The sequence below is a fragment of the Pongo abelii genome, chromosome 1 (genome assembly GCF_028885655.2).
Source record: "Pongo abelii isolate AG06213 chromosome 1, NHGRI_mPonAbe1-v2.0_pri, whole genome shotgun sequence".
Taxonomy (NCBI): domain Eukaryota; kingdom Metazoa; phylum Chordata; class Mammalia; order Primates; family Hominidae; genus Pongo; species Pongo abelii.
The window spans coordinates 5,549,696-5,562,827 of NC_071985.2; the positions used below are offsets into that span (position 1 = coordinate 5,549,696).

Below are 13,132 nucleotides of genomic sequence, written 5' to 3' on the forward strand. Positions count from 1 at the left end.
CAGCTAATTTTTTGGATTATTGGTAGAGACAGGGTTTCACCATGTTGCCCAGGCTGGTCTCGAACTCCTGAGCTCAAGCGATCTGCCTGCCTCAGCCTCTCAAATTGTTGGGATTACAGGCATGAGCCACAGTGCCTAGCCTGTGTTTTGTTACTTAAAATAAATTATTGCATATTGAAAAGTATTTTTAATGCAGTCATTGAGCCAACAGAAATGTTTTATGGGGTTCCACTCTTGAACTTTGTTCTTTTCTTTAAAATACAGTGTTGTTTAGAAGAGCCCACATCATGACAATTTACAAATAAGCCATTAAACTCTTCATGTTTTAAGAAAAGATGAGTTCATTTATTCAATTCTTATGGTATGTTAAGTTTGCATTTAGCATCTTATTTAATTCTCAAAAATGTCACATTGGATTGTTACTGTTATTTACTTTTGTTTTATAGATGAAATTGAAGCACATCGAAATTAATAATATGCCCAAGGTCACACAGTGAATAAGGGATAAAGCTCAAATTTTAATATGAACCCTCTGACTTGAACCCATAGTCTTATCCATTTTGCTCTCTACTGCCTCCCAGGCAGTATGCTACCATTCCCCATGGCTATGACCCTTACCCCATCTCTCTCAATCATCCCTTAGGCTTCTCTTAATTTCTTACTATATCATTGTAATTTTTAAAAAAGCTAATTTATAAAACAAGTAGGGTAACCAGCTGTCTTGGTTTGCCCAGGACCGCCCAGTTATAGCACTTACACGTCCTGCATTCTGAGAAACCCCTCAGTTCTGGGCAAACTGGGAGTTGGTCACCCTCAGCCTATTCCTTACCCAAACCTATCCTTGCATCTCATTTCATTCTTCTTCTCACAACCATGATCTGAGGCTCAGAGATGAGATACGAGGTTACAGAATTAGGTGCAAGTCAGAATTTTACACACACATACACACACACAGAGCTTGGTTTTAAAAAGCAGTGTTTATACATTTTGGTTTTTCTGTATCTAGCCACTTCAAAAATAGCTTTGTCAAAATGTGGAGAAATAGTGCATCCTGTCTGTCATGTTTCCATGAAGACTTTCCCGTGCATACAAAGCATGTGCGGAGTATTGGCACATTACACACCAAACTAGATGGGAATGGAATGCTGTAAAAAGTACATTCACATTTTGTTCAATATTATGTATTATTTGGAATTTTTACAAGAATTGTTAATGTATTAAATTAGTAAAAGAGTATTCACTAAAGATCTTCAGCATTTTATATATTATATTTATATATTAAACATATTTTTAAAAATTAATAACAGGGCATAGACATTTTTATTCAGTAAAACAACAGAAGCTTTAGTATATACTTAACGTTTCTCATTATGGCAAAGTGGGAGGGAGGAAGAAGAGAGGTTATTTGAAAGAGGTGGAAAAAAGAGAGAAACCAGAGGCTGAGATGAGACAGACCAAGGCAGAAAGAGAAAATAGGAGAGTTGAAGACTCTTGATGTTTCTGATTAGTTTCAATATGCGAGACTTATTGTCATTTGTGCAAATTGGGCTTGGTTTCTAGGTTCTGGCTGGTAGAGAAACAGGAAGATGCAAAATAACAGTTTGGATAAAATAAAAAATTTTAATTTGGTCGGGCATGGTGGCTCATGCCTGTAATCCCAGAACTTTGAGCGGCTGAGGTGGGTGGATTGCTTGAACCCAGGAGGTCAAGACCAACTTGGGCAGCAAAGTGAGACCTTGTCACAATAAAAAATTAAGAAATTAGCCAGGCATGGTGGCACGTGCCCGTGTTCCCAGCCATTCAGGAGGCTGAGGTGGCTTGAGCCTCGGAGGCAGAGGTTGTGGTGAGCTGTGATTGCACCACTGCACTCCAGTTTGGGTGGCAGAGTGAGACTCTGTCTCAAAAAGGAAAATTTTTTCTTTAAAGGTTCAGCAGTATATTTTATGGGTTCATTCAGCTTTCTGTAGAAAAAAATTGAAGCCAGACTTACCTCTGTGAGATATGCTATACATGAAATGTATATCAAGTGTTTGGTTTAGTTAGATGGCACATTGAAGTACTATAAAAAAGGACTTTTGTCTGTTCTGATCTTTGCTTCAGTGAACACAACTTGCCTAACTGTATTTAGTGTCTGGTTTATAAGACATTTGACAATATGGCAGAGAGTATGATAACATATTTTATGTGACTGATATGTTTATGTTCTTAAGTGGAGATCTGTTTTAAATTTGATATTAACTTCAAAGTCCAGGTACATTCTTTCAAATGTCATCACATTAAGGAGTAGAATAAGAATCTATTCCTTAAATAAAAGTTAACTATCATTTATCCTGTTAATATACTTTTCACATTTTGTATATTTTTTCAGTATGACAGAAGAAATACCTTTAGGTTGTGTCTACATGACTAGGCAAAGTTTGATGGGCCCTGAATACATAAGGCTGTATGATCACAACTCAGAACTCACCTGTATCTTTGTTTGATGATAATCATAATCTTAGGTTCAAATTAGCTCTAGGGGAACTGGCTGGTTACATTGTTATTTCTAATTGTGTTGGCTTTGCACAAATTCCTCCTCTCTTACATTTCATAGTTTTCCACTTGCGGCACATGATCCTGTTACTTGGTTAAATCTTTAAGATTTTCTTTGGTGTTTTGAATTAATGGGTTCAAAGAGGGTCCAACTTTATAACACTTATGCTATATATTTTTATTAACTGTTGAATGTTTGACTTTGATATTCTTTTTCTTTTTATGTTTAAAAGGGTTGGTATTTCTTTATTACAAAGAACTGCAAAAGAGGATATCGCCTTACCTTACAAAATAAGATTTAGGTTTGATTTACAAGCACCACCAAAAAACATTTCTGTAAGTGAATATTTTATAATAGCAATAGATTCCCAGGAGAAATTGTTGAAAACCATCTGTATATATCTAGAAGAAGATGCTCATCTCTTTGGGATTGTTTAGATCACATTTTCTTTTTTAAAAAAAGAGGATTGATGTTTGCTTTGAAAAGTTGATTAGGCTTTAATTTCAGAACTTACAAAATAATGGCTCTTAAAGCTATATCACTCATTCCCATCGGTTTAAAAATAGATAATTTTATCATTGTGAAGTATTTGATAAAACATGTTTCTTTTTACACGTGAAGCAACAGAGTTTGTAAGTACTGAACGTTCTATTAGCTACAACTGTGTCCCATTTCCAAAATACCTTACTCAACATTCAGTAGTTTTTCAAAATGGTATTTTCGTGTTGTTGAAGACTATAGAACAAATTATGTCATTTTTCTTAATACACAGTTGGAGAATCTAATGCTGGACAAAGATGGCCACATAAAAATTACAGATTTTGGACTTTGCAAAGAAGGGATCACAGATGCAGCCACTATGAAGACGTTCTGTGGCACTCCAGAATATCTGGCACCAGAGGTAGGCTTCGCTTCCGTTAATAGGAAAGTAACACTGACAGAAGGTTTTGCAAAGTAAACCATTTAAGCATTAAAAGTTAACTGTAGTACCTACTACTTTTATCTATATTTCAACCGGAATCAAAATTTTTTGGCTCTTAATTTGTTATAATGGGGTATTGTAGGATCAAGAATATACTGAAATTAAATTTTATAAACTATAAGCACAAAGGTACTAGCTATAGTCAGTTAAATCAATTTTTATTTCTTGGCCATATCCATTTTATCTTGGCTGTACCCATTTTGATTCATTTATTAAAATAGAATAATTGGTTTCAGCAAGAGTATTTATATTTATAAACCATCTTGGACTTTCCTTAGAAACAACAGTGATTTTTAATTTATAGTATTGTGGGTTTATTTAAAATTATTTTATTGGGAAAATTATTGAAATGACAGTAGCTACATTTTGGAATTCATGTCAGAGGAAGCTCCAAACTGATAACTTCCCTATGCTAAGGGTTCCACAATAATTTATTAATTTGTTTATTCATCAAATATTTATTGTGTATCTGCTGTATATCAGGTACTTTTCTGGATGATGTGGTTACAGGCGCAAGACAGAAAAGGATCCTAGTCTCAGGGAACTTAACTTTCAGTGGAGGGAGACAGAATAAAAATAAATAAATAACATAATGTCTTAAGTTTCATAAACAAACAAAAAAGCAAGATTAAATGTGAGGGTGTGGTGTGGCTGTTGTAGATGGTGTTCCAGTTACTAATGCTGTGTAACAAACCACCCTAATACTTAGCAGTGGAAAACAACCATTTTATATAAAATAATGGATTTTCTGAATCAGGAATGCAGATGGGCACAGCAAGGATAGCTAGTTGATGCTCCACTATGTATGAGGTCTCAGCTTGAAAGACTTTACAGTGAGAGCATGATTCTATGGCTGGAGACTGGAATCATCAGGAAGCATCTTCACTCACATGTCTGACAGTTCTGCTGGCTGTCCACTGGTACCTTATTTGGGCTGTTGGCAGGAGCACTTATATGTAGCCCTTCTCTCCATGGGTCTGGACTTCCTCATAATGACAATTTCAATGCAGTCAGACGACTTTGGCTCTGAGCCCTAAAAGCAAATGTGCTAGGGAACACGTCAGAAGCTGCATGGTGCCTTTGTTTCCACCTAGTAAACCATCAAGACTATTAACTTTTTAAAAACTTGATTTCACAGATATTTTTATAATTGGAGTACAATTCATATGCCATAAAACTTACTCTTTTAAAATACACACTTTGGTGATTTTTAGTATGTTCACAGAGTTGTACAACTATCATCGCTGTCCAATTCCAGAATATTTTCATCACTCCAGCAAGAAACCCCATACCTGTTAGCTCCTCATTCTTCCTTCCCCCACAGGCAACCACTGATCTGCTTTTTGTCTTTATAGATTTACCTATTGTAGACATTTCATACAAATGGAATTATACAGTATGGAGTCTTCTGTGACTGGCTTCTTTCACTTAGCATAAAATTCAGTGTTCCTCCCTGTTTTAGCATGTTATACTTATTTCATTCCTTTTTATGGCTGGATAATATTCCATTATATGGATATACCACATTTTGTTTATTTGTTCAGCAGCTGATGTACATTGGGTTGCATCCATTTTTTGGCTAACTATGAATAATGCTGCTGCTATGAACATTTGTTTATGCATCTCCTTTTATGGCCTATTTTCAGAAGTCACACAACATCATTTCTGTCATACCCTTACTCCCTGAAGCAGTTGTAAGCTTGCACAGGTTTAAGTGGTAGGATAGAGACCACACCTTTACATTATAGAAGAGCATGTGAGATGGGAGATACTGCCACAGCCATCTTTGAAAAATAACATCTTTCACAGATACTATGTTCAGGGAAAGTGATGGTTGATGGAAAGTGATGGTACCTATTGCAAAGGTAAAAGGGAAGAGCTTTCCAAAGAGAGCAGCTGGTGCTCCATTTCCCCTCAAACTCCAATACAGTTATTGTGGCTATAGGCAAATAGGGAGGTGTTAATATTTGATGTGTGAGGGTAACTATTTAATGAGCATCTACTATGTGCCACATGCTGTGTAAGTGCATTACATCTATTATTTCATTTAACATTTGGAATAATCTTTGATGATAGATAGCAAATACAATTTTTTAAAGGTGAGGGATCATAAGATCAGAATATTTAAATGTTATCTGTACACAACTAAGAGGTGGTAGAAGTGTAATGAAGATTCTAATTAGTGTGTCTGACCGTAAAGCCCACTTTTACTTTTTAAACTACATACGTCCTGGCCTCAAAAAATCCTAATTTGAAGACCACTTACAAATAAAAATAATCGTAATTTTTAAATGAATGTTTTGTAAATGTCCAACAGGAAAACGTAATCAAAATAAATTAGGAAGTAAAATAAATCCCCAATGATACTAGCATTCCTTAAACATAAAGTAACTCATGCTGGTCTATTATTCTAATAGTTCTTTTCAACTAGGGATTAAATTTACATTTCAACAATGTTAAGTTATTGTAAATAAGTGCTACTATTTAAAATACAACAAATTTCCTACTATTATTTGCTTGCCAAAAATATAATTTTCTGTCTTTAAAAATTTGTAGTTTAGAATTCTCTATTTTTGTGGTTGAATTAGGTGTAACTTTAGTAACACTGTTTCTTGTTTATTCAAATAAAATATTTTCTAGAATAGAATTGTTTTTATAAATGTCACAAAAAATTATTTGTTTCTCTGGAGTTCAGTTACCCCTGCTATAAATTTGCTATGGAAGAAGATATGCCATATTTAGAATAACAAAATTAATTGTGTCACAATTAGGGTAAATTATTTCTGAAGAAGATGAATACATCTCATTTAAAAAGCAGATGATCTGAGAAACAAAGATATTTCCTATGCAATGTCATCAACTGAAGAACAAATTAAGAATTTAATGCAGGAAGAGTCCACTTGTTTCTGAATGGAAAGTTTATAGTTCCCACAAAATTATCAGTTTCTCTTTAAAGACAAGAAAACATTTCTGTATACCTTTTTTTAATACTTCAAAAGTCTGGTCTTTAAAAACGGTTTATATACCCATCCTTGGTGGATACACATTGATTCATAATTCAAATTTAGATACCATGTTTTTATAGGGAAGAGTGATTATTGTTGTTATTATTTGAGTATGAGAAATCTTGAAACAACTTATGAAACTGTAACTTTTATATTTTAAATGTCGTGTCACATATTGCATTTTTAAACTTTGTGTTTACCCTTAAAAAAATAAGAATTTAATTCCTTTATTCTGGTCTTTGGCGTGGACCATTTTACTGAAGGACACTCATTCATTCATCAAAGAATTATTTATTGAATATTTATTAAGTATCAGGCATTACATTAGGTACTGGGAATACAACGATGGTAGAAAATGTTTTTGCCCTCAAGTGGCTTGCTGTTAAATAAGGTGATAAGATTTGGAAAACAGTTATTACTGTGCAGGATAATGCCTGCTTTGCTAGTTCCACACAGTGGAGTGGAAGGAAAAGGAAAAGTGCCTAAGCCTGCAGGGAGGGTCCGGCAGTGGATAAGGGGAAGCAAGAAGAGAGGAGGCTGGACACATAGATAGGGATTGAAATGTAACAGAGTTTTAGATTTGATCCTGTGGGCTAGGGAAAATCACTTGTGAATTGAGAGCAAGGCGATACTGTGATCAGATTTACATGGTCAGTGTTAGGGAGGGATTGGCAGGAGCTGAAGCCAGCCTCTTCCTTTACCTCAGATGGTGTCTCTCACTTTTTTTGGACCTTGAAATTTCTAGTACATTACCATTATTAATGCTGGGCTTTTTGTGACAGTACTAGAAGTAGTAGTTGTGTATCAAATCTGTAATACATTCTTGACTACTGCTTCTCTTGTGAATGACTCACTGTCAACATTTTCCCTTCTGTCTTTACAGAAGATTTGTTTACACATTATGTAGGAATCTTGCTGCAACCTATACTTCATCTAACAATAGTGTTCCTTCACCTTTTACGTTGTTTTAATCTGGTATAAAGACAGGTGAAGGGTATTTTGAAGATACTTCACAAAGAGTGTTAGAAATCAGTTTAAAACCAGTTTATTAAATGTCCAATGTCAGATACATGGCAGGTTTTAAAATAAACTTAAGTTTTAAGTGAACTTAATTTGTTTCTTATGGCAAATTAGGAAAACATAAAACAGTATAAATATGCCATTTGTTGAAAAAAGAATATTTTTAAGTTATTTGTTCTCTTATCTCTTTTGATGAAGAATGCAGCTTACAATGCAGTTTTCCAACTTGGGAAGCATTTAACAATACTGTTACTGTAGAAAAGGCTAGTTTTTGTTTTGTTTTGTGTTTGTAACAGGTTACAGTGGTTCAGTTCTAGCTGGCATATGCACTATGCATTTAGTGTGCTACATCCTGAAAACTGCATTTGTATGTATAGTTTTCAATGAATGTACTTTTGCTCTTTTGTACATTAGAAGGAAATAAACTTATAGTAAATTATGGACCATATGATGTCTTGAGGGGATTTTGCTTTTATAATCTGTGCTGTATTTTCACACCTAGAAATTATAAAAGAAATTAGAAATCACATATAAACTCTTACTGTTAAATTTTATTATTTGATTTGGCTCCTATTGAATCCAAACCATTTTATGCAGTGCTAATTATTTAGAGTCTCAGCTTTGCTCTTGAGTTAGCAGTACCTGATCAACTTTCCAACTGTAAAACAGTTTGAAAATCAAATGTAGCTTACATGCAAGACCCAACAAAATTAAAAGTGTTAAGTGCGTTTTGGCAGTTCACTTTTATTATGCCCAGTCCTCAAATGTACCAGCAGATAATCATCTGAATGTTAGTTATTTTTCACATGCTTATGTGATCACACAAAAAGTACATGCTAAAAAGAAGCAGATGGTGACAGATGGGGAAGGTTGAATAAGGTGGTTTTGGAAACCTAGAGAAATGCACTTCTGTAATAGTGTAAAAATAAAAATTATTTGATAATCAAGTTAGAACTAACAAAGATTACAAAAAATGACTTGATTGTTGGGAAATATATAATATCTAGCTGTGGTTGCTATTGAGAAAAAATGCATGTAATTTTATTTCATCTAAATGTAAAATGATTTGTTTTTCCAGTGGCTGAAGTGCAGTATTTGATGCATTCTTTTTAGTTTTTTAGAACCCCATTCTTAGAAAACATTTCGCTTGCTAAAATTTTCCTGATTTTTTCTTTGAAACCTACTATCTTTAATATCTTGCATATAATGTAACATTTTTAAAATAGCTGAAATAGATGAGAATATTTTCATAACTATTTTGATACAAAGATTTGCTCAAAGTCATTGTGTTAGCTCATAGTACAAATGGAGATTAAATTCTATATAAATTAAAAATCAAAGATATATATTAACTTCCACAAAAGGTAGTAAAGGCGGTGCCAGGGCGTGGACTAGTGTTGTAGGTGTGGGAAATAGAAGCTAACTTGCTTGAAATGTATTAAACAGAATTTTCTTTATTTTAAATCCAACAAAGAATAAATGTAAAATATGTCATTTGTGGGTGCTGCCAATGTTGTTTTTAGGAGATCTGAAGAGAAATGAATGAGGCTAAAGTTACATATGTTTGCACATTTAATCTGTAGGTAAAAATAGTAGCACATGTAGTTACATTCTGATTAGTCTTTGCACAAAGTTCTACTATATTCCAGCAGATTGTAAAACTAGTCTTAGAATCTCTATGCTTTTTGTGAAAAGAAAGAGTTGTTTTAGTAGCCTTTCTAAAATTGTGGACAACCCTAACATTTTATTTACTTATTAATAATTCATATGATATCTGTCCACCTGGGGTAATTTTGAAAACCTTCATCTTCCTGGGAATTCAGAAAAGGTCTCATCACCATGATTGAAGGGAACATGAAAGGAGTAGAGGGATGAGTTCAGATAGAAGCTGTCTGCTCTGTAGTTAGAATTCATGTTTAAGAACTTCTAACTCTCATATGAGTTGGCTTACTATTTAGTTGAATATATTTAATTTCCTTCTATAGTATGTTGCTATTTTATATGATTTTCTGGGTAATATTAAAAGCCATTCCATTTTATCTCATAATTGGACATTGTTTAAATATGAACTAAAATGGAATTAACGCCTCTCAATGTTTATAAGTGGCATCTTTTACTTACTTAGAGGTCTGTCAGTTCTTAACGTAGCTATTTTTCGCCCTAACTTCTTTTCAATGTTATATGGTCTTTTGGCTTTAACAGAATATTTGCATTCAGTACTTTGGTGTGATTCTAGTTTAAGCACAAAGTTTAATTTTAAATTCTCTGTACCATGAGAACATATACAAAACTAACCCTAACTGGAAACACTAGTGATTACCTATATAGTATTTTACAATGGCTATTGTTACTTGGGTTATGAAGGCTCAGTTTCTTGGAATCCCATAATGTCTATTGCTTCAGAATAAAAAAGAAGTATAGAAATCTCTTGGAAGATATGTGTAAGTATGATCTAATCATCATTATTGTATCCATTTAGCCTTTCTCTTGTCAAAGGATTTTTCCTGTGCTAGCCAGAGTTTGCTTTTGAAAGTATGATGTTAACTGTGTACAAGTATTTGTGTGTGCTAGGAGAGGTGGCCATAAAGCGTACAACATTCTAATTCATAGCAAATGGCATTGACGGTTGCTGTCACTTAAGAACTATTAAAACAGTTGAGAAATAGTTATAAAATATATATTTATGAAGAAAATACCAAGCAACTGTAGAATTTATAATCTTATGTATTGAAATGGATACTTTTCCTGAAGCTGCAGTTTACTTTAAAATCTGAATGAGAAGATTTATAGGTCTTTTTTTCTTAGCCCATACCTGTGATGTTAAGAATATCTGAAGGGCTCCCATAAATGATAAATGATATAGATGTATGTTTAGGTATAAAACACACATCTATCAGTTACCTGAAATGTAAGGCTACCAGAAAAAACATTTTTTTTTTTTTGAATTAGTGGTAAATTGGTTCATCCAAGTTCGCAGTTTACTTTCACAGCATAGGTGTGCAGACAGTTTGTTTAGATGTTTAATTTTTTCCCCCATCTGTTCTGTCAGGATTATTGTTTGAGCAGTAAGCCACTCCAGGGCATACATAGCCTCCTTATAATTGCTTGCCTTGGGTGCATTGTGTGGCCTGGTGGGCAAGCTGAGAGAGGGGTCCCTTTAACCTCCTAGTAAATCCTCCTGGTAAACGAATATTGGAATGAATAGGTTTTTTTTTTGTTTTGAAAAAGCCCATTAGCCAAATAAATATTTACATTAGTAACTTGAATTGGTAGTATCATTTAAAAATATATAGTTTCTCATTCAATATCATTCTTTGAAATTAATAACAATTCAAGAACTAATTGTTTTAACTCACCTGGCTGTTTTATAAATGTAAGTGTCTTCATCAAATATTGATCAAATATTTCCAGGATATTTAATGTTAATTTGTATCTGCTGTAACCTCTTTGAGTCTTAGGTTTTATCGTATCATAAAGTAAAGCAATTTCTGGCTCCTATTAGAAATACAGCCTTGTTTTCTAGAGTTTGTGCTCTGTTTAAGTTTTCAGTTGATGTGACCTCTCATCATTTTTTAACAATTACATTTTTTTGATGTTCCACATCTCCTCTTTCATCTCTGTTTGGGCATTTGTATTAAAGGTAGGTATAATGTACAACTACATCTGTGGTTACAAAGGACTGTAGGGGTACAGGAAATACCAAATGTCTGCTTTCCTATTTAAAGTTGGGTTTCATTTACAAGTCAGTAATGTTGGTTTTATGGAAAGGAGACAGAAGTTTATTTCTTCAAGATAAATCTTTCACTGGATTTTTTTCAGGAGAGTATTTTGTTCTGCATTTATATCCAAATTATATGAGAAATTACCTTTTAATGAAGTTGAAATATGCTCTACCATTGTTGTACCTGTCCGTTATACCACTGTTTATCATACCTTTCAGCCAGCCCTCACAATAACCATGAAATAAATTAGCCTTTTAGCTAGAAAAAAAATTATCAGAGGTAGCCAGAAAGAATTTGCAATCTTTAAGTTAAAAAAATGTAAATTTTATATGTTATGTATTTATAGAATAATAAGTGCTTTGAGTAGAGGGAGAAAAATTGTCTTCCTAAAATAATGTGAAAGAGGTTATTGGATTCGAATTGGTTAATTTGACTGTGGGATTTCCAGAGTATTTAAAAGTATTGTGTTTTGAAATAATTTAGATTCAGGAAAGAGAAAGGATGTTGTTTTAAAAGTGGGAACATATGTATCCACATGTGGGATACTGTAATCATTATTTATGTATGTTTCATCTTATAGCTGTTTGGAGATAGGATTTGGACAAAAATCTTTCTAATTGATAGTGAAGTCTCTCAGGTAAAGAGGGATTTTAGTTGTTAGGGTGTTTTCTCCTCAGCATTGCTTAAGTTTACATGTCAGGAAGACAATACGTTACGTCAGTTTTGTTCAATACAAAGTGATACGGCAAACAGTTCTATTTATAGCATTATGTATCTGTAGATCAATTAAGGCACGTATGTTCAGAGGCAAAATCACTTATTTTAAGAATCGATATTCATTTTACAAAGCTAAATAAAATGTATTTTATTTTATCAAACAGATTTTTTTACAATGCAGTTTTATTTTTCAGTTGCTTATTTCTCTTCAAAAATAAAACCTCCCTTTTTTATGTACTCACTTTCCCTTCTGGCTGCAAACCAGGTATTTAAACAAAAATAAAGGATTGCCAGTTTTGCCAGCTGGGGATGAGAACCCGGCTGGTGAATTGTGGGTTCGGGAGGCAGTTAATCCAGCTTTTATGCTTTTTATGGTTTTATGAAAAAAAAGAGGTTAAAAACCACATTTGGCTCCTTTTCGTATATGCCACTGTTGTGTTGGTGTTGTAGGAATGCAGTTAAAGGTTACTTAGATTTAAATTTTTGGTTGTTATTAGTTAAAATCTTGTGTCAATTAGATAAGGGCCCACAAACAGTGCATTGTACTAATTGGCCATGAGATAGATCCTTGAATCATCAAAAGTCAATGGTATTTTAAAATAATGTATGCAGCATTTCCTTTAACGTAAATATGAAGTAGAATTTCTTCTGCTTTTTTAGGTTATTTTTTTGTTTTCTATTTGTTCTCAAATTACTTATTTCAAACAAGTAAAAATATGACATTCTTTGCGCTAATGAGGAAAACTAGAATTTGTTGTTCTTCCAGAAAATGTTTTTTTGTTAGTTTGTGATTTACAAAACGTTTCTAGAAAAGCATAGGATCTAAACTTGTGTTCATATCTTACCAGTGAAGTTTTCAGTTTTTTAGCCATAAAACAAACATTGATATAATTGAATTAAAAATATTTTCATAATAGAAATGCTTATTGAATAGATCTTTTAAGTAACATATTTTTTCTTATAAATTATATCCTTTGTCTTTAAATATCCTACCAAAATGCCTTTCATAGTATTTTTAGGTAATCATAATGTAACTGTCAAAAATATCACCTGTAATTCTGTGAGATTATTGGTACATTTTAAATAAAAGTCATGTAAGAGTAATCTTCCAGAAAATATTTAATTCGAAGCAAGAAAGTTTGGAACACAAGTA

The 13,132-nt window shown here is 33.2% G+C and overlaps 1 protein-coding gene across 10 annotated transcripts in view; it reads left to right on the plus strand.

The window, feature by feature from the left end:
• The window catches only part of AKT3 (AKT serine/threonine kinase 3), a 359,588-nt gene that overhangs the window by 295,448 nt on the left and 51,008 nt on the right, over positions 1-13,132 (plus strand). For all 10 annotated transcript variants that reach the window (XM_054550183.2, XM_024234045.3, XM_054550203.2 and 7 more), the window contains one exon: positions 3,306-3,434. In XM_054550183.2, coding sequence (XP_054406158.1) covers positions 3,306-3,434 — 129 coding nt within the window. The remainder of the gene's footprint in view (positions 1-3,305; positions 3,435-13,132) is intronic.